At 40.8% G+C, this 25,555-nt stretch overlaps 1 protein-coding gene across 1 annotated transcript in view; it reads left to right on the forward strand.

The window, feature by feature from the left end:
* The window catches only part of ctnnd2b (catenin (cadherin-associated protein), delta 2b), a 76,432-nt gene that overhangs the window by 48,265 nt on the left and 2,612 nt on the right, over positions 1-25,555 (forward strand). Inside the window, exons 10-22 of the mRNA XM_060874094.1 lie at positions 655-711; positions 6,981-7,113; positions 7,634-7,847; positions 9,101-9,284; positions 13,859-13,976; positions 14,710-14,895; positions 15,414-15,587; positions 16,868-17,018; positions 17,831-18,047; positions 18,902-18,986; positions 19,614-19,740; positions 24,389-24,520; positions 24,851-24,927. Coding sequence (XP_060730077.1) covers positions 655-711; positions 6,981-7,113; positions 7,634-7,847; positions 9,101-9,284; positions 13,859-13,976; positions 14,710-14,895; positions 15,414-15,587; positions 16,868-17,018; positions 17,831-18,047; positions 18,902-18,986; positions 19,614-19,740; positions 24,389-24,520; positions 24,851-24,927 — 1,855 coding nt within the window. The remainder of the gene's footprint in view (positions 1-654; positions 712-6,980; positions 7,114-7,633; positions 7,848-9,100; positions 9,285-13,858; positions 13,977-14,709; positions 14,896-15,413; positions 15,588-16,867; positions 17,019-17,830; positions 18,048-18,901; positions 18,987-19,613; positions 19,741-24,388; positions 24,521-24,850; positions 24,928-25,555) is intronic.

Below are 25,555 nucleotides of genomic sequence, written 5' to 3' on the forward strand. Positions count from 1 at the left end.
AACTTTGGGGCAGCTCAATGCGGCATCTAGTTTTCCAGTACCTTTACACCTTTATTTGGAGGGGTGGGGATGGGGGGTGGAGGGGTCACACATACGCTTCATTATTTATCTGACTTTATTAGGTGACACCTAAAGCTCTGTTGCTATACACTTCACTTAATGGAAAGGGTTCACCATACAGTAGGAGCACCAGGTATTTTTGAGGTAGCGGATTATTCTAAGCAAAGTAGCGACACTGGAACTGTAGTGTGTGTACGTGTGGCATGGATGTATCAGGCACAGCAGAAATAAAGATCCGGCTAAAATATGGCGTAAGCAATTAGATTTGAAATTGTGACACACCTGTCATACCTATCTCCATCAAGCATGCTGCAGGGCTTCTCATGTAGCTACACGCCGAACTACGAATAACCGTCTACTGCACTAATGAGATCCTCTTCACTGTATATGAGCGCATGTCCAAAGCCAACTGTGTGTAATGTGTTACGCTAGGGGGAAAAAAGAAACTTAACATCAATACGTTCTTTTTTTTTTTTTTTTTTTTTTTATAATTTTATTTATTTATTTATTCATTTTACTTTAAATGTCAAACCCCTTTGTGCTAGCCACCTACCCTTTCTCTTTTTTTCTCTCTCTTTGCCTGTCTCCTGATAGGTACGACCCTGAATTCCTTGTCTGGAATCAAAATCAAGCCGAACAAAGAATGACAAAGTAATGCAGCTTTTTATTTTACATTCTCCTTTTCCTCTATTTTCTCTTCTCTACTTTAACCTATTATATAACAGACACTGTTAGAGCACACCACTGCATGCGAAAGGAAAAAAAAAAAAGACGACTTTCAGCTAAAACGATGAGATTTTCGGAATATTTTTATAGATGCAGCATAGACTTAAATCCCTCCAGTGTGTCTTCAGCAGTTTCGACTAAAATAATAAGAGGTCTGCTTCTCTAGTCCATCTAAGAATTTTGATGAATATCAGTAGATCAGAAGTAAGGTTTTATATATATTATATATATATAAATAATTTTTTTTTCCACAAAACATCACATTGCACTCTTGTCATCTTGTTCTCCATTGTTTCTACCATTTCATATATTAGCATGAGAATTTTTTTAATAAAGTCTCAGCAGTTATTGACTTTATGGACTCTACTATGTTGGAAATGTAATGAATCTGTTCAATCATGTACAGACACAAGGAATATAAATAGTTCTTTGATTGCGAGTTGGATTTCATATAGTGGACTTTATGTTGTTCACTTTGGTGCATTGCAGCTTTCTTTTAATAGTTTTAAATAGATACAAAACATTTGCATTGACCTTTACTATTTGGAGTAAAGTATTTGTTCTCCACTATACGTATCATGTTTCAACATTTAGTTTCAAAGGTCAATTGACAGATAATGCACGTACGATTTATAGACAATCTAATTCAGTTTCATTTGTATAGCTATGGACATATAACAGTGGACAGAAGAGTCACAAAGCAGCTTTATAGAAACTATTTAAATTCAGGAAATAAATTATACATATTCATTCCTAATGAGCAAGCTAGAGGTGACGGTGGTGCGAAAAGCTCCTTGATATGATAGGAGGAAGAAACCAGACTCAAAAGGGAAGCCATCTTCATCTGGGTGACACCAGATTGTAGATAACTTGCCTTGTATAACTGTGCACTATATGGGTAAAAAGTGTAATTGTGTAACCAGGAAATTGATTCTAGTTCTGTTGAAGTTACCGCTCACTGATAGAGACTTGAGTGCAGAACCGATCGTGGCAATTGCAGATCTAAAGCTATCATATGAATTGCAGTCCAAAGCCATCTTCAGGGTTTCTATCTACATGGTACTATCCACGGTATCTGTGTACCTGTATCTCCAGGCTGAAAAAACAAATATACAAATAAATATATAAATAAATAAATATATATATATATATATATATATTTTTAACAAATATTAATATTCAGATTTCTGAAAGAAACATTGCCCTGCTTGTTCATCCTTCTATATATGCTGTGGGTTCAGAGCAACATGGCCTCCGAGTTGATGGCTGAGCACTTCACTTGCATGACTGCCCTGTGGCACTGTTCACACTTGTGCACTAAATGACCCGTTGTGTGAGCTTCTGCATCTTAAAGAGAGGTCACGAGTGGGTCAGACCTTCCCAAAACATTTGATTTGCTTCTTCTCCTGCCAGCAGTCAGTCACAGCGATTCAGCCTCATATAATGTGTGTGTTTGTGTTTTCCCTGAAGGAAGTACAGTACAGTATGTTTAAGTTATAGTATGTAGACTCAATAGAAATACAAAATATTAATACAAATACAGATATTCTGATGTGCAGCAGTCAGTAGCAAGTTAGCAGGAGATTTTTATTTCTTGTACCCTGTAATATATACATTTATTGTGCACAATATAGGTCTTAGGAAAGGTTGTGCAGTTAACCTTCAGCATCACCAGATAAAGAGCAGCCACATGCTCATCAGCGTGCTTGTTTCAACGCTGCGCTCACTTCAGCGGCTTCACCACAAGGCACAGCTTCAGCAATTACATGGACTGATAAGCTCACTTCTGTTTACCACGTTAAAGTGTATTCAGCGTGTCGCTCAGCATGACAGATCACCCCGAGCTAGTTGCACATTTGTACGACATACAAATATTTTGTTTCCGTCAATCCGCTGTCGAGTGCGTAGTAAATTTTCAGTATGTGCACTCATGGCTTGGAGTGAAATGACAAACCAGATGTCAGCACTATTTACCGAAAGAGAGAGAGAAGAGCAAAAATTCACAAATCATCGCCTTGCTAATTCAGCTGTCTATGTGCCTTTTATATCCAGAAAAGGCATGTCTGAGTGGGACGATGATTCATCTAAACATTTTTTTGGTCTTTTCTTTACCCATCTTGCTTCTTTTTCAGCATTTTTTTCCTTCATCAAGGCTTCATCACAGTTTTTGCACCCCCCCCATGAGTCCTCCCATCCGGACTGCCTCAGATATACATAGACAGTGTCCTTTGCAAAATATCGCTCCATTAGCTCCATTTCTAATCATCATATTCAGTCTGGCATCTTCTAGGCATGCATAATTTATGATGCTTTTATTTGTCAATTTTTTTTTCTTTTTTTTTTTTTGCTTTCCCTCATGAAACACAACAGTCAGTGGTCCATGAGAAGCTCAGTCGTACCCTGCCAGTGCCCCACGGGCCTGTTTAGGATGACGGGATGCAGTTTGGCAGTGGGTATTGTGGTGTTAATGGTTTGGCCATGGGGCTTAAAGATAGGCTCACCTGACTGAATCAGGACAAAAGCCTGAAACAAAGAGCTGCTGCAAACAGGAAAGTTAGTCTCAGCCCAGTGGCTATCCAAACGTTTCATTAGTTTATGCTGTGGGATTTCAGGCTTCCGGCCTCTGCCCAGCCTACAGCTGCACAGGTCCTTCTCTCGTCACTCCCTCCCTCCCTCCCTACCCCTCTCTCTATTTAATCAGCTGCTTTAATAAGAAGCTATGCTTAATTCAAAATATGCTGATAAGAAGACTTCTTTGTAATTTGTCCATAATTCAGCCAAGGCCAAGATAATTGTAGTTTCAGTCTGGGAGGTTGAAAGGATATGACGTCGTCTTCTGGCGCTTCATTCTCCTACCTTATCTTTCAGGAGGTGAGGTAATGGGAGTAGCTTCTACCCTCACACAGAGCACTTGCACATCTGACCACAAGAGAATGAAATCAGCGAGCCTGTAATGAAAAAGTTCACAGTCCTCTGTAAGACACCATTTCTCAGCCAAAGTGGTCCCTGGCCTCCAAAGAGGAATGCCATCACAGTGGGTCTGTGTTCCCACATGACATTTGATTATTCATGCATGGTTCATCTTTCCTTTCCAGCCAGTAGCAGAGCCTGGATTGATGGTGCTGGGAATAGAGGAGTAGCTTTAATTCAGGACTTAATTGGTGAAATAAGGCATTTAATGCATTTATGGTAGAGAGAAAGAGAGAGGGGGTATAAGAGAGAGAGGAACCAGTAAGTAGTCTTGCATCACCTTACTGTTCATGTTTGTGTGTCTCTCTGTTTGGCTCCTCTGCTTTGAGAATGACTCAGCAGTCTGCTTTATCATATTAGACAGTGAATACAGCTAGACATTGCCACTATTTTGTCTTTAACAATTTACAAGTCAGTCTATTTTAAATCATTGTATGTTTGAACCACTCTTCCACCTTCAGGAGCGTTATCCTCACCATCCTGTCCACGGGAAGAAAATGAGCACCTCAGATGATACTAATGATAGTGACGATGATAATGGTTACTCTGGCTTGTGACCTTTAGAATTGGAAGAAAAAGTAAAAGGTCAGCAATAACGAGGGGGCCATTGTAAAAGATCTCGGGTCTCCCATCATATATAATATACAATCAGGCATGAATGCCATAGTGAAGTGAGGGCGCTTGGCTGAAGCATAAGTGTTCCTCGTAAAGGAATACAGCAGCGTAATGCAGGGTAGGTTTTATTCAAAGCACAGCTCATTCACATAGTCATTTTACGTAGCTACTTTACTCAGAGCATCTTTATGAGACAATAATAACCCACCCACACCAGTACCGATGTCTGTCTGGAGACCATCTGCTATTTTGTTCTCTATTTTTTACTCTAAATAATAATTTGACTCATTTGATATAACTAGAACACAGTGTGATTGGGTACTTTACCAGCAGGGAAATTGCTAATAGTTAATAGCAGGTGGTAATTAGAGAAATGATACTACTTTACACAGTGCAGTACTATAAATAAGAGCAATAAATAAAAAAAGAAATAGGTAGCTTTCTTTAAAATTTGTACGTTTGCCTCACCTTCAGGGTTTGATTACCGCCTCTGCTCTGTGTGCAGTGGTTTGCAAGTTGCAAGTGCTTCAGGGCTTCAAGTTGCAAGTGCTTCAGGGGTTTATTTCCCCAGTCCACAGATATGCATTGTTCATAGTGTGTGAATGGTTTTGTGTGTGATTGTGCCTTGCAATGGGCTAGCATCCAATCAAGAGTGTTGAGTCCCCCGCCTTGAGTCCCCAAGATAGACTCCATCTTCCTTGCAACCCTGTTTAATAAGTGGTACAAAAGGTGGATGGATGTACAGTATGGATCACATTTCATTGATGTACATCAAAGATAGTACAGAAACCTTTAATGCACAGTGTAAGAGCCCAAAACTGTAGGCACCCTGCGCTTTTACCACATATAAAGCGAGGACTGGGCTTGTGCGGTACAATGCAGTTTAAATATATCAAGAAAGTAGTCAAACTCATGCATTGCAGCTCAGCAGTTACATCCAACCAGTGTACTGTACCTTGCATCCCATAAATAAGCTGACCATATGTACGCTCTGTAGCAGTTGAACTTTAAAGAACTGCTGTTGCGGTAAGCTACAGTCTGAAATATTGCTCATATTTATAGCAGAAATATTGTATTTTGTAGTGTCCGTAGCTAGAAACCATGACCATGCCATTCCCAGAGGGCTTTTACACTAGAATTTGCATTAAATTGCATTATAAATAATGCTTAGGGAAAAAAAAGCCCCTGTGAACCCCATCCTGACTCACCCTTTCAATTAAAGTGTGTTTGTTCCACCGACTCTGACATGCTAGTATGCCTCCATTAGGTTGCATACAATATCTTCACTAATAAGATCTGAGAGCATGCGGCACTCACCTCAGATCAGAACCCTGGCTGCTTATCACAGTGTGTGATTCTGTGTACATGACCAACACTGCAGGGTCTCAATCCTGATTTACATAGCTCATTATAGCCCAAGGCTGGCAAATAGAGAGTAGAGAAGGGAGTTGTTCATCCTGCATGTCTTTTTTTGACCTGTTCCCAATAGATCATTTGTCCTTTATGGCTGTAGTTGAGCACTCAGAGTTATTTTGTTAGACGGCAGTGAAATGGGACGTACTACACTAGAGCTCTCCCCAGGCTCCTGTTAGCTGGTAGTCCAACTTGGGTTTTCCTGCAACCTCACAGCCTCTGAATCGAACCAGACGTTACTCCTACTTTATCCACGATCTGTCCGTGATTGATGAACGACTGTCGTTAATTTAGGTTCTTTTGCCTTCTCTTGATTTCTTTCTACCAGTTCTTCACAGATTTCTGCACCTACAGTATCATTTACTTTGATCAGCACCAAAATTAAAAAAAACAAAATTAACATTTTTTACGAGCTTTACGAGCTAAGCACTGAGAAGGACAAAGAGAGAATGAAAATATAAACCAAGAACAGAAAGATGCCCTGTCCTATTGGTTTACAGCATGTGTGTTTCTCTCAGCAGATGTCAGGGTAGCATGCTGCCGTTGTCTTTGCAGCATGCAGCCTGTTCCAGTCTGAGTGGTTCAGCATAAGCAGCATTCTGTGCTGCATCATTAGCGCCCTGTGCATGAAGCACCAGTCAGAGGCTCAGCCACCTCCAGGCTGCTGTGGGAAATGGATAAGTCTAGCAATGGCATGGAGCAATCATCCAGACTAGAGCAATCACCAGTGATGGAGGCTGTCATTTCTGGGAGGATGTTAGACCGTATATTTTATATATATGTATTATATCATATTTATTTAAAAAATAAATAAATAAAAAAACGTGGCACAAATATACTATACCGAATATGTCTGGTATATTTAAGTTACTCATGTCTTATTTCTGTCTTTGATTGTGTTACCCAAACTCATTCAATTCCATGTTCACAGCTAAATTAATTTCGTTGCTTAAAACCATTCCCTTATCAGTTTATTTGCCTTTTTTTTTTTGTTTTGTTTTGTTTTGTTTTATTTGTTTCTTTTGTGCTAGCTAGCAGCTGAAGGTACCTTGAGATGCAGAAGCGACACTTTCTGTCACAGTAATGTTTTCCATATCTGGCACAGAGCTTTTAATATTATTGCTCCTTTTTAATGATGTGGAATCCCTCCACCCTGTGTAGACTGTGTGTTTGTGTATGTGTGTGTTCCCGCTCAGAGAGTTTGGCTGGAGGGATCCCGAGCTGCCCGAAGTGATCCAAATGCTACAACACCAGTTCCCATCTGTGCAGTCTAACGCTGCAGCCTACCTGCAGCATCTGTGCTTCGGAGACAATAAGATCAAATCCGAGGTAAAGCACTCACCCACATACGCCAGACAGCATGCTCTGATTTCTTCCCCCGCATAAATTTCAGAAGAACTGACTGTGAAACCTGGTCAGTTTAAATATTATTTTATAGAGACGCTGCCTCCATGATTATGTATGTAGCAGCTAGCTTTACTGGCCATTTGATCAGGTCAACCCACCATATAGTAGGTCATTTTTTAGAGATACAGTTCCCGATTGATGGCCGACTGTTTCTATGCAGTTTATCACTAGGAAGGGATCACTGTGGGAGCTTTTATTTGATTGGTGGATCATTCTTGAAACAGCAGTGACACCCGAAAATAGTGTGTGGGGTGTTAGTACAAGTATATCAGGCATAGCAGTCAGAAAAAAAAACATTCTGATAGACTTGTAGCAGAATTCTCTGAGGATATATAAAAACTGTCCCACAGATAAACAGTCACAGCTTGAATTAGATGGATAAATGGTAAGGTACAAAAACAGTATAAATAGCAAGTTTATATCGTTGTGCTGTTTGCTGTAGATACGAAGACAGGGGGGCATCCAACTCCTGGTAGACCTGCTGGATCACCGGATGAGTGATGTGCACCGCAGCGCTTGTGGTGCTCTGAGGAACTTGGTGTACGGCAAAGCCAACGACGATAACAAGATCGCACTGAAGAACTGCGGGGGCATCCCAGCCCTGGTGCGCCTCCTTCGCAAAACCACAGATGTAGAGATCAGAGAACTGCTCACAGGTAGCGTTTGCTATCTCAAATCTCTCAGTCCTCTATATCACCATGTATTTATGCCTGATATGTTCATTAGCTCTCAGTGAATTATCTTCTTGCTGTACCTGAGCAGAGCAACTGTTAGATGCATAGTTAATGATCTGCTAATTGGTGACAGTTATGGGAATTACTGAGAGATAATGAATGTACTTAACATCATACCATGTGGCTCTTCTTCTCCTAATATGTAAGAATTAGGCGTTTTTGTTAAATCTTTGTTTAAGGATTGAAATTAGAGGCCAGTCCTAAGAAGCCCCTCTCTATGACATGAGAGAATTATTTTTCTAGTGTAGACATTTCATAAATATCAAGCAGAAAATTTAGGAAATACTTTCGTAAGAGAACATCATTCACAAGGGTTTAACACAGGCAGTTATCAACATGTCCATCAACATAATAATAAAGTTCAGAGCAACAGTCAAAACACTTCAAATTGATAGAGGCAAAATGCATCTGAGCCAAAGGGTTGTGTTTCATTAAAAATCCCACTGTGTAAAATTTGTTGCCAACATGACACATTTTTATATACCATTTTAGCTAATTGAGGTCTTTTTACAGCCTGTCTGGAGCTTTTCAAGCAATCAGTGCTTTGAGCACCAAATATATATATATATATTTTTTTTTTTAGAAAAAGTTCACCTCCAAAAGTACTGGAACGGCATGGGAACTTCTTCTGATTTTGCTATACCATATTCATCTTTTCAGTTCAGAAGGTCAATGAGATGGTAGATCAGATTTTTAGCTTTTGTTCCATAACATTTTATGTCTATGTGTGTTAAACAACTTAGAACATGACACCTTTTGTTTGAACCCATGCATTTTTTCAAGTGATCACAAATATTGGAACAAATGACGGGTTTCTTGAGTATTTTTTTTATATTTTTTTCGTTCCTGAGTATTATAGATTGAGAACAGTTAATAGCTTTGAAGGTCTGCTGTTGGTTTGTGGACTTGGTTTCACCTGCGAAGCCTCCACCAATGGTGCTATGTTGCCAAGTTGTTTAACACATTTCTCTCTACCAGGAAATGAAGCCGAAATTTTAAATAATCGTATCATATTCATCTTTTGTTTTTCAAACCCAGTTGTCTTAAATGTATAGCAAAAACAATAGATCTGTTCCAGTACTTTTGGAGGGGACTGGATGTTGTTTGTTATAGAGGTGAGTTTGTACTGAAGCCCTATTCAACTCATGGGTATTTTGGGGCACGGCTTTATGCAGGCGTGCTATGGAACCTGTCCTCATGTGACGCGTTGAAGATGCCTATAATCCAGGATGCTCTGGCTGTGCTCACCAACACCGTGATTATCCCTCACTCGGGCTGGGATTCCTCCCCACTCCAGGATGAGCGCAAACTGCACCTGCACTCTTCACAAGTGCTCCGCAACGCCACTGGATGCCTCAGGTAGTGTGTCAAAAAAAACACACACACATAGATTTTGATGAATCCACGTAATTGCAAAATTAACTGAACCTTATCTCAGGTTGCGTAAGAATAACTGCATCATTTACATTTATGGGATTTGGCAGCAGTATTGTGTTTGGAGGAAATACAGCAAAAAGAGCAGGTAGGTCTACAACCGTCATTTGAAGAAAGCTAATGACTACACTGTTCTGACATCTGGGGGAAGTTCATTCCACCACCTAGGTGCCAGAACAAAGAAGAGTCTTGATTCAGACTAGTGGGACTAGTCGAGCTATTGCTAGAGGATCTGAGGGAGTGGTGCAGTGAGTGATAAGAGCTTTGAGGTAAGTGGCTGCTGGTCTGTTTCTGGCATCTTTTAAATCTGATGTGGGCAGCTACAGGAAGCCAGTGGAGGGAGCAAAGCAATAGGGTTGTGTGGGAGAATTTTGGAAGGTTGAAAGCAAATCATGCAGCTACATTTTTGGTTCATTTGCAATGGTTGAATTTTGCTCAGATGTATACCTGCCAGGAGCAAGTTCCAGTAGTCCAGTCTCAAAATTACAAAAGACTGAACAATCACATGAGTGGCCTGTGTGGATAAAATTGGCCAAAGCTTTCTGATATAGTAAAGGAGATACTGACAGGGGCGTATCACATTAGCAACACGTGAGGAAATGAACAGTTGATCATCAATGGTTACACAAAGGGGAGATCAGCGAGTTGTCCATGAAGATTGCAAGATTTTGACCTGGGATGAATCACCTGGGATGACCAGCAGTTTAGTTTTTCTGGAATTAATTTTCCATTCATGTCGATATGTCTGCCATACATACTGAGTTCTGATCAGCAGTCGTGGTGTCTGAGGGATTGAAGGAGAAGATAAATTGAGTGCCATCAGCATAACAGTGGCAAGAGAACCCATGTGAGGATAGAACTTTGCCAAGAGAGAAAGTATTTATGGAGAATACAAGAGGACCAAGTAGTGAGCCTTGTGTGACACAAGTGGAGAATCTGCATTGCTCCCCTCCATGCTAGCTGATATGAACGCCCTTCCAGGTAGGAAGCAAACCATTGTTTGCTGTTTTATAAATTCTAAGGCTCTTGAGGTTGTGCAGGAGAATCTTATGATTGACTGTGTCAAACACTGCTGAAAGATCAATGTGGATAAGGACAGATGACGGTTTGGCTGATCATTGATAATGTAGTGATATTTGCCAGGAGGTCTTGTGAGATGGTCTGCAGCATTATGGAAGGGAATTGGATCCAGTGGGCAGGTTGTAGGATTGCGGAACAACGTGACATGTAGGATCTCTTCTCTTGTTAGAGTTGAAAAATGTTGCAGTGATCATATGATTATTACCACAATGCTTTTCAAGTCTCAAATCTGATTGTTCGTTCAATAATTTACTTGAACAGTGATTTCAGCTGCAATTCAAGTTACAAGGCCACATTAATTTGCTTATCAGAATATGTTATTTTTTTCTATAGTAACCACTCATTCCAGTGACACATGGGGGTTTTACTGTCTATATGAGACTATTGATTTACCTCATTGTGGAACACTGGCAAGCAAAACGGTTTTTCAGATTCACAGCTTCTTAACATTCTTACCATGCTAAGCACCAGCATAAGATGTATGTAGGTCGTGTGTAATTAGATATCTTCTTATGAAGCTTTTTACTCATGTTTATCCATTGGCTTATTGGATTAGCCATTGATGTACTATTAGGTGTTGATTTTGGGTGCGTGTAAACATTGTGTACATGGATCCTCCTCCTTAAAAGCTTTTGTATATTGTGCCTGACAAATGAATTTTTACATCCTAGAAATGTCAGTGTGTATTGAATTCTCATTTCACATGTAACATTTGCTCAATAGTGGCTCTAATTTGGTAATGAGATTGGTGGCCTTTTGGAAACATTGCTGCTAAATGTAATTGCTTTGAGTAATTATGTTTCAGTCAGATTTGATCAATTGTTTCAGCACTGAATATTGCGACGAATCATATAAGTTTATTAGTACTGTAGTAGGTTGGATATTGGGTCACCAGTTTTTCCTATGGTATAGATTTTGAACATCTAAAGTATGGAAAAGGGATGTAACATGTTTACATACAGTAAGAAAACCATGGAAAAAAAATAGGCATTTCAGTTTTCTTTTGCATTATCCACAATAATTGTGCATAGTAATGAACACAAAAAAAAACAATAAAAATGTCTCCCTAAAAGTGTTTAGACTCTTATTGCTTGTCCAGTCTTACCTCTAAGGTGTTGTAATTGGTGAATGGATAATCCGATATATGTGACACACTATTATATAGAGATGATGATTGTGTCAATATGATGTGTACATTTATGGGGAAAATTACTATTCATTGTCTATTCCTACTCAGTGGTAAGATTATTAGCTTAAATAATCACTTTTAACAATGTGCACAGCCAGATATTAAGACATAAGGGCTAAATACGGCTCAAAAAGAAGTAGCAGCTCAGTGGTTAAGACTTTTGGCTTCTGATCAGAATATTGTGAGTTTAAATCCCACTGCTGGGCTCTTGAGCAAGAACTTCATCTGCTCAGTTGAATAAATGAGATGAATGTAAGAGGCTATGGGTAAGGGCGTCTGCCAAATGCTATAAATGTATACATCAGGATTTTTCATTTTATTTACCTACTGTAATAAAAGCTGAGATGACACATTGGGAATTGTATCAGAAAGTGAGAAGATGGTTTACTGCAGATTCAACAGGTCTGTTAGTTTGTTAGTCTGGCTATAAAGGTTGCCAGGTACCAGCGCACTGTTCATATTTCTGAGCGACTGCAGGTCTCACACACTATCTATACGAGATCAAGAGGGCTTGTTGCTTCGAATTTTTTAAATCTGTTTGAAATGATGTTTTGCATAATGATTTAGTTGAAATTCTCCAACACAGATGATTCTGTTCAAATTCTATTTGTCACATACACAGACATGCAGTGAAATGCTTTTAAGTTTTCGCATATCCCAGGTTATTATGAGCCTGGGGTCAGAGCGCAGGGTCAGCCATAGTACGGCGCCCCTGGAGCAGGTGAGGTTAAGGGCCTTGCTCAAGGATCCAACGTTGATGTCTCAGCAGCTTGTGGGCTTAAACCCTGACCTTCTGATCAGTAACCCGAATCCTTAACCACTGAACCATCACGTCCCCAATTCACTTAAATGCACTTGACATTTTTTGTTTTCTACCTGATGGTGGCCATAAATAGTTTTATAAAAATAGCACATTTCTGTAAGCGGCTTTTATTTGCAGTAACCTCGAAGAAAAAGCAATACTAACTTTGCTTCACTGGATGTGTTTTTGCAATCTCAGTGTTTCTTTCCTCGGCTCTTGGCCGGCTCTTTCTCTCCTGAGATCTTCCTCGGCTATTGAATAACTGGCTGAATGCTTTTCTTTTATTTCTTCACCATTGCAACACCTGCATAGATAAGGGTGTGTTTTATGTAAATTGATTTACAGTGTATGAGTATGAATTGGGCATGTCTCATGCATATGTTTTAGATATGTGCGCTTGATTGATTATTTGCCTTCAATTCTCAAATCACAAATCAGTTTTTTTGGTTTCACGAAGCAGCCGCAGGTCCTTTTGTGTGTTGTTCAGCATTCGCAAATGTGCACTTGCTTCTGTGCAGCTTTGATGAATAAGGGCCAATGTGATTATAGCACTGGCACTGGGAATCAATTGGCATTCTGTCAGGCATTTTGCTGCTGATATATGAGGGCTGCCCTTGTGTATGTGGCCAGAATAGCCTGTCTACAAAGAATAATGAGATCACAGCCAGTGCATTTGCCTGCTTCGGCATTTTTGGGGAGGGGGGGGGGGTTTATTAGTTTTAGCCATATGGTCCATGATTGCATTTTTGATGCATCATCATCTATAATGCATTAGGCATGTGCACTTTTTAACATTCTGGAGCATGTATAGTGTTTCTTTTTATATTGACATTTCTTCTACTCACACAGTTTACAGATAAGATACTTTCACATATAACCTTGCACTTCACTTAGCCTTATTAACAATCCAAATCTGTCACTGAGCATAGCACAGAAGGCTCGTATTCAGCTTTGAGGCAGCTGGATGGTAGCGCAGGAAGTGCAGAGTCACGATAGAAGTGAGCTGGCTAGCCCAAGCTTCCCCCCTAAGCCCCGTGTGCTAATTAATCTGTTTCACGGTTGACCGAAGCTCTGGGAAACCAATTGAATATTTAACGGTCAAGCACTGCTGCCACAGCACCTGTAGGAATGGCAGGATTTTTTCAAGCACCAGAGGAATGAGGATGTAGCCTTTGATTTAGCACGTGGTAGGCCGCACTCTAATGAGCCCTCCAGGACCGCGCACACTCGTGGTTAACAAAATATTCATATTGGAGTAAATACCACGCACTGTTTCTGTTTACAGACTCCAGGACGATGAGGGTTGGACAGTCATCTTTTATAATCTCTTGTTACTTGTTGCTCACTGTCAGAAGAAAGCATGAATTCTTCACTGATGCTAAAAAGCAGTTTCACCAAACCCTGTTACGTGTACTCTTTGCTCGGCAGGAACGTGAGCTCGGCAGGAGAGGAGGCACGGCGCAGGATGAGAGAGTGTGAGGGGCTGACAGACGCTCTGCTCTATGTCATTCAGACGGCGCTGGGCAGCAGTGAGATTGACAGCAAGGTTCGAAGCATTGATTGTTTTTTACATATGCAAAACTCTTCTCACAACGTCCACTCAGTCTTGCTCAGTTGTAGGCAACAATCGTCTTCCTTCTAATGCTATGATAAAATGCAAACAGATAAGGCTAAACCAGTGGATTGAGGATTTAGTAGAGGTGCACACATGGATGTACAGACATTGAAACTATAAATCATCCAGAGAGGGACTGGTAGGAATGCGTCAGCGCAGATACAGCGCCTATTTGTGTTTCACTCATTGCAGTAGTCATTTGCATTGAGAGTTCTTGTGCATTCCTCCCTCACCACTGTATTTTGAGCAGAGAATGGCACACATAATAAGTTAGACACTTCCAGTCTCATATATTAAGTCTCCAGTTTTCCTTCATCTTAAGAGCTATTTCCTCCTTTGCTTTGTCCTGCCTCACTGCTCAGCAGAATAGGATTAGCTTGATGCTGGCATGCGTCCAGAGGACCGATCTATTCTAACAAGAAACTATTAGCAACATTGCTGTGAGTAGCACATAGGTTTTGCACAGAAGACAAATATCTGGAAAAGCTGAACCTTTTAGTTTTATGTATGTTCAATATTTGTGCATTGAGCTATTCTTTAATCTTTACTGTACATCAACCATGGAAGAATACAGATATGGTATGTAAATGTAACTCCCAGTCATCTTCCATCATCTTGCCTCTGGATTTCTTTCTCCCTTGTGCCATTTTTTTAAAAATAAAAGACCGTTGAGAACTGCGTGTGTATCTTGAGGAACCTGTCCTATCGGCTAGCGGCAGAGACGTCTCAGGGGCAGCAGCTGGGCTCAGACGAGCTGGACGGGGTGCTGTGCACCGATGCCAGTGGGAAGGATGCTGAGAGCTCTGGTTGCTGGGGCAAGAAGAAGAAGAAAAAGAAGAGCCACGATCAGGTGGGCCACAGGAACGAGCACCGCAGCTGCTAGCAATTAGCGCCACTTAGCAGCGCCGCCATTCAGGCAGCCTGCGTCGCCAATCAGCCCTCTTCCAGTTGATAATTACTTACTTTAGAGAGCTGATTTCATTTAGGCTCTGAAAACAGTAGCAATAGTGGGGCCATTGGCCACATTCTCCGGCAGCCACATGGGCTCAACAGGAAGCTCAGAGCTTGTGTTGTCTCACAAACTTACAGCTTTTAAATTAAATAGTGAAACACAAATGCATTTTGAGGTGACCTGCCAGTTATTGTGATGCACATGCATATCTGAGAGAGTTATATCAGAGCAGCTGCATTGCACGTTTACTTTGTACTTGTTGCCCAACAGATTGGCACCTTTTGTTTGTTTCCATCTATTTTATCAGCCTTCTGTTTATGACTTTCTTTTAATAAGACACTGAATCTGCTACACTTCTCTAGAGTAGCTCATGTGAATTGAGTATTTAATGAGGTTCTCTCTTCCTGTGCTCTCAGTGGGACGGCGTCGGTCCTTTTCCAGACTCTGGTGATCCTCCGAAGGGGCTGCAGATGCTCTGGCACCCGTCCATAGTGAAGCCATACCTCACGCTGCTGTCAGAATGCTCCAACCCGGACACTCTAGAGGGTGCTGCAGGGGCTCTACAGAATCTGGCGGCAGGCAGCTGGAAGGTAGGCCCCACCCCGAAGCCAGTGAGTAACTCCACCCTCTCGAAACCACAGCCCAACTGGGTCAATTTGCACTCCTACTGACACACACACAGAACATTCGCACAGCTTGAGCCATGCCTTTATGATATTCCAACACAAATTCTCCACAGCCCTCCAGAGTTCTGGCTCATGTTTTTCACACAGCGTTCTTCTCCGCCATACATTCAATATTAGCTTCATTGCATCTACTCGATTATATGAAAACTCTACTTCAAACTTCACACATTCACTTAGACTCACTGGCCAATTTATTAGGATTTGGTGCTCATTCATGCAATTAACCAATCAGCCATCCATATCACAGCAGCATCAAAAGGGGCTTCTATGCCCAGGAGTCAACAAGGCTCCATATGATTCTGTGTAAACTCGAAAGATTCATCAGGTTCGGGTTCGCGTCGGGTCTGCGAGTGGAAACACCTTGTTGTCGAAGAGGTCAAATTTGAACGAGCAGACGAACATGGTTCATGCTAAAAGGAAGTCTATAGTAAGTTATATAACAACATTTTACAACCATGGTGAGCAGAAAAGCATCTCAGTTGCACAACATTTAAAACCTTGAAATAGATGGGCTACAACAGAGGAAGACCTCATTCAGCAAAGAACAGGAATCTGATGCTACAGAAGGTACAAAACTGGACAGCTAATCCTCTACTCTCAGTATCCACAGACCAAGAATGGTCCTCTGCTCTTCTACCACAAGCTGAGATGCTTTTCTGTTCACCACGGTTGTAAAAAGTGGTTATTTGAGTTACTGTAGCCTTTCTGTAAGCCGGAACCTTAAATCTGGCTTCTCTCTCATCGACAAGCTGTTTCCGCCTGCAGAACTGCCGCTCACTGTATGTTTTTTTTTGTTTTTCACAATATTCTGTGTGAACTCTAGAGACTACTGCGTGTGAAATCCCAGGAGATCAGCAGTTTCTGAAACGCTCAAACCGGCCCATCTGGCACCAGAAAAACATTCTACTGAGATTACTATTCTTTATCATGTTTGATGTGAAGCGCTTGTCCTACATGTGCCTGATTTTATACATTACACTGCAGCCACATGATTGGCTGGCTGGATAAATACATGAATGTGCAGGTGTATAGGTGTTGCTAATAAAGTGGACAGTGAGTGTAGGTACACAATAACAAGTTCAGAAATGAAAGCACATTTCTGAGGGGAACAGTTTCCAAAAATATTTAACATGACCTGCTACCTTGTAAAAAGCTTTATTCCCCCCCCTCTGCGTGTTTGGTAGTGGTCAGTGTATATCCGGGCCGCTGTAAGAAAAGAGAAGGGACTTCCTATCCTGGTGGAGCTGCTAAGAATCGATAACGACCGTGTAGTGTGTGCCGTGGCCACGGCACTCAGGAACATGGCTTTGGATGTGAGGAACAAAGAGCTCATAGGTATGTTTGGTGATACGAACACTGCATGCGTTGAAGCTAACATTTTGTAGTTGATTGTTACGAGTGAATTGTACACCATACAATAACAGTTCTTTGTATAACATTCATTGTGTTCTCTAATTACTTTTGCTCTGGGGATTGTAATATCTGTTTGTGTATGCCTGTGTGTGTGTGTGTGTGTGTGTGTGTGTGTTGGGGGGGTTATTTAATAAATCCAACGCGCAATCTTGGTTATTTAATAAATGAACACTAACATAAGAGGCGTCACGTTATTGTTAGAAAATGTTGCAGCAACAGACAATTATCGATCTTTGCAACGGTCTGGGTGCTGAGGTGCGCCTTGGAGTCTCCATGGTAACCAGTCAGTCTGTTCTCAGTCTAAGGCAGAGGCATGTGTGAGAAATGAAGAGCAAGAATTCTGAGAAACCTTTTGAAAGCATGCTGAAGTGAAGAAATCTCTCCTGAAGTATTCCATCCGTTACTTAGTACGCAGAAATAAGAAGAAGCAACTCTGTGCATATAGGAAGCTAATTGCTGACTTCCAACATCTAACATAATGATAACATTGTTACTCGCATTACTGGTTGTTGAGTGTCTGCAGAGTGGAAGTGTCCATCTATTCGAGCCTGAATTGCAGAAATGTGTTTGAGTACAACACAGATTTTACACTCCCACCCCCTCAGACAGTCCCTGTTCCATCTGCCTGTAAACCAAAGCTCTACTCTTTCTCTCACTCTCTCTCTCTCACTCACTCTCTCTCACTCTCTCTCTCTCTCTCACTCTCTCTGGTTCCTTTGCTCTTCTGCTTGAAGGCAAGTACGCCATGAGAGACCTGGTCCACCGCCTGCCAGGAGGCAACAATAACAGCAGTGGCGGCAGCGTGGGAAAGAGCATGTCCGACGACACCATCACAGCCATCTGCTGCGCTCTTCACGAGGTCATTACCAAGAACATGGAAAATGCCAAGGCCTTACGTGACGCTGGAGGCATCGAGAAGCTTATCGGCATCGCACGCAGCAAAGGAGATAAGTATGTAGCTGAACTGCCTTAGACAACTTAACGCAGAACGATTATAAAACACACAACACACATGTGCAGTCACATTCGACATGCATTTACAAAGGTTGATGGAGACTCTTACAGGCTTACAGAGCCATTTAAATGTTGCAAAGCCGTTTATTCTGGTTATCATCATACAGATCTATATAGAATGCTCGAGCAGCTTATTTGTTATGAGTGTTTTTCTAAAAGGGCTTTTAAATAAAATATTACTTTAATGCTAGCTATGGAATTAATGTGTTCTCGAGTCTGAAACTTGCCCACGGTGCTTTTCTCATTGCAAGGTGCTGTCTTATCTCCAGCTCAAATCATAATGGAGAAGTGCCTGGTAATTCGTTCCCCTCTGGCAGAGATGTTAACATGCGAGACCATTGAGAGTGTGCTGTTCCTTCATTTGCTTTAAGAATTCCAATAGATTTCTTTTTTCTGTGGGAAAGAAAATTACTTTTTACTGGCCTTGGGCACATGTCCAAATAAAGACAGGTTTGAAGTCATTTTTCATTCATCTTTGTCAGTTTTGCGGTGAACTGTGGGTGTTCCCTTCAAGTGTGTTCTCCACTGATCTGTAAGGCTAAACCGGTAGGTCTTTCTGACAGGCTTTTTAAATATTTCCATCAAGTAATTAAAGCTAACGTGATCTCAGGTTTTCTAGAACTAATCCAGATCCAGTCACACAATCCTGGCACACTTCCATACATACATCCATTACCTACCATTTTTACTCATTGACTATTATGCAGGAAAATTTAGGGAAACTTATGTTGTTTAAATTTCTCTCTCAGTGTTCACGTTTTAACCATTTTCACCTGAATATTCCCCCGTAGACACTCACCTAAAGTGGTAAAAGCCGCATCTCAAGTTCTGAACAGCATGTGGCAGTACCGGGATCTGCGCAGCCTGTACAAAAAGGTAGTGAATTTATACTCATATAACCTCTGCTACATCATTCGATTCGACCGTTACATTTACAGCATTTATTTAGCAGACCCACTATCCAGGAGCAAGTTAAAGGAAGTACTGTTTCATAATGCTAGTACTAAATAGGTCAGGCTCTATGAATCTCTGTTAAGACCCTATTAAAACCCTGTTAGATATGTGTAGTTCTAGCAGTGAAAACAGTCCAAGTCGTGTGCTTTTTATTATCTTTTTTTGTACACACACATACAGTAGATTTGCTTTAAATATCTTTATCCATGAAGAAACAAGGCAGTATTAAGATAAGTGCTATAGTGCTGAACATGGATATAATATAGACGATATAGTGTGTGCTGTAGGATGAAGTAACAACACAGAGCACAGGAGGGTTTTCAGGAGAAACAATGGCCAATAGGTTTAAAGTCTAAAAAAAAAAAAAAGATGCAGCATACGGCTTTTCTGAATGGGGGAATCCAGTGACCACTTTATAGGATGATAAAGAGACCTGACCAGGGCTCCAAGGAAATTGGTTTACAGAGTTTTTCAGAGTCGTTCCAGTGTTTCGAGGTAGTTAATAGAAGCTCCCTAGCTGCCACATTGATTGATTTGCATTATTTGCAGGATGGTTATTCTCAATACCACTTTGTGGGCTCCTCCTCTACAATAGAGAGAGACAGACAGAGACCTTATTCTTCCTCTCGCACTCCCTCCATCTCTCCAGTGCGGACCTCGCCCAATAACCGGTCAGGTGAGTGGACTTCGATGGCACTTCATTCAAAACACCACCATGAACACGAACGCGTAAACCGTCTTCTACAGTAAAAAAAAATGCAAACAAGGTAATGAATACAGAAGAGAATTCACGCTTACTGTAGCAATACAGTATCTCGAACATGTATTCATTTACATACACGTTTTACATTTAGAAGAAGATGCCTTGCAGGAGGAATTACTAACGTAACTGCGGAAATAGACAGATATTGCCGTAAACATTGGGTTACTTCATATTAAGTATTCAAGTTCTTGAAGCAACTTTGATTTATGCATTCTAGGCAAATTTTAGAACGGTCATTATTCACCTAGAAATTGATTTTGACTTCCATATTCTTCACACTAGGCCCATTTTATTGACATATATAAATGGAGCTGGCAAACACTGCCAGAGTTCTAGTCAAGAAACATTCTTATACCTTTAGTACATACTGTATGCTGATAAATTCACTTCCAAATTGGTATGTGTATTTAAATCTTTTTTTTTCCCTCTTGGAACTAATTTCCGAAAATATGTTTTTATATTGCTTCCTCTAGCAACGAAATAACTAGATGAAGAAAAAAAAATAAGCCTCAGACACAGTGTAAATATGTAGAGAGCCTATAGACCACCTCAGCCCTAATGTAATTACTCTATATTTTCCCCAGCATGATTCTGAGCTAGATACTGCAGTCTTTAAAAAGAATAACATGTGTAGCCATGATGAATAGATGACTGAACAGAGCTGTATTTAATCTCAGCAGTCTTGGGATAACATATGAGCTGTGGGTTTCAGTGTTGCTTAAGCTGCAGTCTGCAATAAGATGATTTGATAATCAATGCATTTGCATGGAAGCACTAGAGAAATCAGGTGTATATGTTCTTATGAGTTACAAACAGAATTTTATCCTGCTTGTTTAAGTCAAATCATGCAATTTCACATGTCTTAAGAACAATGTCTTATGTCACTTTTATTGACTTTGTAAATTAAGCATACCTCAGGGGACACTAGAGCTCCGTGATGTGACCATATTAATTAGAAGTATTTGACCATTTTTTTAGGGGGGGCATGGTGGCTTAGTGGTTAGCACGTTCGCCTCACACCTCCAGGGTTGGGGGTTCGATTCCTGCCTCCACCTTGTGTGTGTGGAGTTTGCATGTTCTCCCCGTGCCTCGGGGGTTTCCTCCGGGTACTCCGGTTTCCTTCCCCGGTCCAAAGACATGCATGGTAGGTTGATTGGCATCTCTGGAAAATTGTCCCTAGTGTGTGATTGCGTGAGTGAATGAGTGTGTGTGTGTGTGCCCTGCGATGGGTTGGCACTCCGTCCAGGGTGTATTCTGCCTTGATGCCCGATGACGCCTGAGATGAGGCACAGGCTCCCCGTGACCCGAGGTAGTTCGGATAAGCGGTAGAAGATGAATGAATGAATGCATGAATGACCATTTTTTTAGGGGGGGCATGGTGGCTTAGTGGTTAGCACGTTCGCCTCACACCTCCAGGGTTGGGGGTTCGATTCCTGCCTCCACCTTGTGTGTGTGGAGTTTGCATGTTCTCCCCGTGCCTCGGGGGTTTCCTCCGGGTACTCCGGTTTCCTTCCCCGGTCCAAAGACATGCATGGTAGGTTGATTGTCATCTCTGGAAAAATTGTCTGTAGTGTGTGATTGCGTGAGTGAATGAGAGTGTGTGTGCCCTGCAATGGGTTGGCACTCCGTCCAGGGTGTATCCTGCCTTGATGCCCAATGACGCCTGAGATGAGGCACAGGCTCCCCGTGACCCGAGGTAGTTCGGATAAGCGGTAGAAAATGAATGAATGAATGACCATTTTTTATTTTTGACCCTAAGCTACAGCAATATGGCAGAAAACTATGTTTCTACTTTCTCAGCTAAAACAGCAGTCAGACCAAATGGGAATAAGAGACAATACACAAAAGATGCTCCTTAGCTTCTGGATGAGTTTAGTGTCAATTCCATAAAAAACAGAGCAACTGCATATTATTAAGTCATATTTGACTGTTCTTTTTTTATTTGCTTGTCCACATTTGAGGAAAAACCAGTGTAGGAATATCTGCTTTAAAGTTAAAGAAGGTGGATGTCAGGGAAGTAATGTAACTGTGTGTACTGTAGATGCTGTACAGTTTCACCTATTTCTATTGTAGCAGCTACCTAGTCCTGAGAGCTGTGTCAGAGGTTGTACTTATGTCCTTCATACAACTGTGACAAAGGTTTCTCCTGTGAACTAAACCTTAATTTAATTATCTGCCACTGAGGCTTTTTACATAAACAGGTGGCTGATGATAACGTCTCGTTACACTACTTTACACGGTACGATCGGGTCTTATATGTAAGCTATCAGAGTGTCTAGGGAAGACTGCCTTTTCCAAAGTGTGAAAGAGGCTCGAGGTGGCAAAAGGCACACGTTTCTTCTAATCACTCTTTCTTTTAATAGCTGCAATTGAGCTAATCAAGTCCATTGTCATTCATGTAAAGTGAATCATAACTTCTGAAAAGGGACTTTTCAGTTTGCTCTAATGTTACACATGCTTCAGTCATGCTAGAGGTCACTAGAGGTCACTGATACACTATCTACTATACTATACTACCCCTTGAAACAAAATCCACTGTTAGATGATGAATCAGCGTAACAAGGACACTAAGGGATGAAACATCTTGCCAAATTGTGTTACTACTTCATGGAAATCATCTGAGAATTTATTCTTTTGACTGGATGTGGATCAGAAAAGGAGCCTCCAACATTCCTCCTGAGGAAATACAGTTGGAAAAAATTATAATTCATACTTAATGTGATGATGCGGATTATATCTAGTTGATTTATGCATTATACGACCAAGTGTTGCGTGGGATGGTCACATCTGACCATGATGCCCATATGTTTTCCCTAAACTGATGGGAGCGCACAATTGTCTAGAATGTCTTTGTATGCTGTAGTGTTATAGTTTCACTTCTCCGGAACTAAGAGACCCAAAAAATGTTCCAGCATGAACATACATCAGTACACAAATAAAGCTGTAGGAACACGTCTTGTGAAGGTTAGAGTGGAAGAACTCGAGTGTCCTGCACAAATCCCTTGACTACAGATCCACTGAACACCTTTGGGATGAACTGAAACACTGACTAACCCCCAGACTTCCTCACCTTTCATCAGTGTCTGATCTCACTAATGCTCTTGTGGCTGAATGATCACTAATCCCCACAAAATCTACTGTAGTGGAAGGTCTTCCTAGAAGAGTGGAATCTAACAGCAAAGAAGTAAATCTAAATCTAACAGCAAAGAAGTAAATCTAACTAAATCTAACAGCAAAGAAGACTAAATAAGTAAAGAGATGTGCAATAAAATACATGTGGATTTGATAGTCACATGTCCACAAACACACATAATATTGGATATATAGTGTAGCTTTGTAGGTATTTCATCCAGATCCCTCGATGACGCGGAACTATAGATCAACTATAAAGGGAAAACAAACTCAGAATATGACTATTCAGATTGTAACATAGAGGATTTTCTTACTATATCAGCAGTGATTAGTTGGGTGTGTTGGTGATCTTATATTATATCTGTCGCATTATCTAACACTGTTGTGTTGCTGATTGGGTTTCTTTATTACTCTGTGACCCGTCCATACAGATGGAGGTGTGCAGTTGTCACTTAGTCTTTGTTTACCTTCGAGTAATTGGATTTTCAAGCAGACTTTGTCACTGTTACTTACCTGCAATGTTTATTTCCTCGAATTTAGCCAAAAAGGTGCAACAGATGCTGAATAGCAGGAGTCAGGGAAAAGACTTAACAAAAACAACTATTAAGTGGCTGATCCAATATAGAAACTCCTGAAAGTAAATAGTGTATTCTGTTCACTCTTTAAACATCATCTGGCTGCTCTTTACAGTGATGTTTATGGCCCGCAAAAGCAGCGGTACCAAGAGCTGCATTGTTCATACGCTCACATGGAGGGCATCATCTGAAGGATTTATGGTGACATTCACATCCCTGTTCATCTAAAGACAAAGTTCATTCAAGACAAACTATAAAATGTATACCGATGTAAACACACTGACGACTCTTTAGATCTTTCCACCGCTTTCATGTTTGTTAGAAAGCTCTGACCTGACATTCAAAATTCTATTTATATTTTAGATTATATTGAATAAGATAGAACATTCAGAGGACTGGAATGCAAAAGAGACCTTTCAAGAAAGTTAAAGTCTATATGAATTTCAAACCATAAGCACAATAGGAAGGCCAGTACAAAATAGACAGTACAAAATATCCCATTTGTGACACAGAGCTAGATTGTTTGGTCAGTGCCAGACACAATGTCGCATGTGCGTGGTGAAATATTATATATAAATATACCACGTACTCCATTGTTTACATGGTATTTCACAACGCTTCACCTTCATTTCCGAGGATGTGCAAAAGCGACGCTCTGAATGACCGCAGGATACGAATAGCATATGTCTCTAAAAGCATGTATACTTCCAGCCTTTACAGTTATTTGTTCCGTATTAGTGCCGTATATCTGTATCCAGTTGTGCTTTTTTTTTTTCCCAGCATGTTTGTTTTCTTCACATGCATATTGTGATGTGTTTTTTTGTTTGTTTGTTTGTTTCTCTGCTTGTTTCCAGCGAGTGCCCCCACCTCTCCACGAGAGATGATGAGTTTGAAGGAGAGGAAGACAGACTACGAGTTGACTGGAACTAATCCCGGGTACCATGGCAACAAGGGCGAGCACACCTCCAGGAAGGACACTATGGCTGGTAAGGCATGAGCAATACGCGCTTGTCCTTTTTCGTTGCTCAGATCACAGGAACTTTAAACCTCCGAGCTAAACTGTACACGCTAGAACATTGGGCAGGTGCAGAGACACTGTCCTTGCTGCTGTCATCAGAGAGCCATATTCACATTCATCTTAGCAGCTGTGTGCAGTAAACGCTCTTTGTGGTGTGTGTTCATTACACATGCAGGTGTTTGTTTGTTCAGACTGTTTACCTGATTATAGATACAATGAGTCTGACTCCTCCACAGTCACATCACCGGCTGCTTATGCAGACACTTTGTATACATTCATGAACCTGTTCTGTGTGCAGCACAAATCTCCAGTGGAACTGCCACACTGTTCCGGGGTGCTTACGTGTCTCCCAGTGACGACCTCAAACATAACCAGGTAAGCAGTTTTTGCCAGCTGAAATATTTCTACAATCTTTTGCAACTCAATGTTGCAGGTTTGAATGAGCAAGAAGTTATAAGTGCTCTCTAGACAAGGACGGGCAAAAATAGGTCCAAATACAGCAAATGTTAACTGTTAAAAGGTTTTAAAGTATTAAACACAACCTTACAAGTTCTGAGAATAAAAGGAACACCATATATTTAGTCTGCTACATTTGTTGACAAGAATAAAGTAGAATTCTGGCTTATAATAACAGTACAGTGCCTTTCAGAAGTGTTGACACCCCTTGAAGCTTTCTAAAGTTAGTATTGTTACAAGCCAGAAATGAAATAAACTTAATTGGCGTTACATGTCATGAATCTACACAAAATCTACATATTTAACCAGCAAAAAATAACTTAAGCACTTAAGCCTTACTGCTAAATTAGATATAGATGAAGCATGATGGTGGTAGCATGTTATGAGGATGCTAATCATCAGCAGAGGCTGTGAAACTGGTTGGGGTTGAAAGCAAACTAGTGGATCCAAATACAGATTACAAAACAATGAAGCATTTTCTATTTATTTTCCAAGGAGACTATGCATCAGAAATCCTGCCCAGTCCTGAGAATAGGAGAATAAATGA

The sequence above is a fragment of the Tachysurus vachellii genome, chromosome 7 (assembly GCF_030014155.1).
Source record: "Tachysurus vachellii isolate PV-2020 chromosome 7, HZAU_Pvac_v1, whole genome shotgun sequence".
Classification (NCBI taxonomy): Eukaryota; Metazoa; Chordata; class Actinopteri; order Siluriformes; family Bagridae; genus Tachysurus; species Tachysurus vachellii.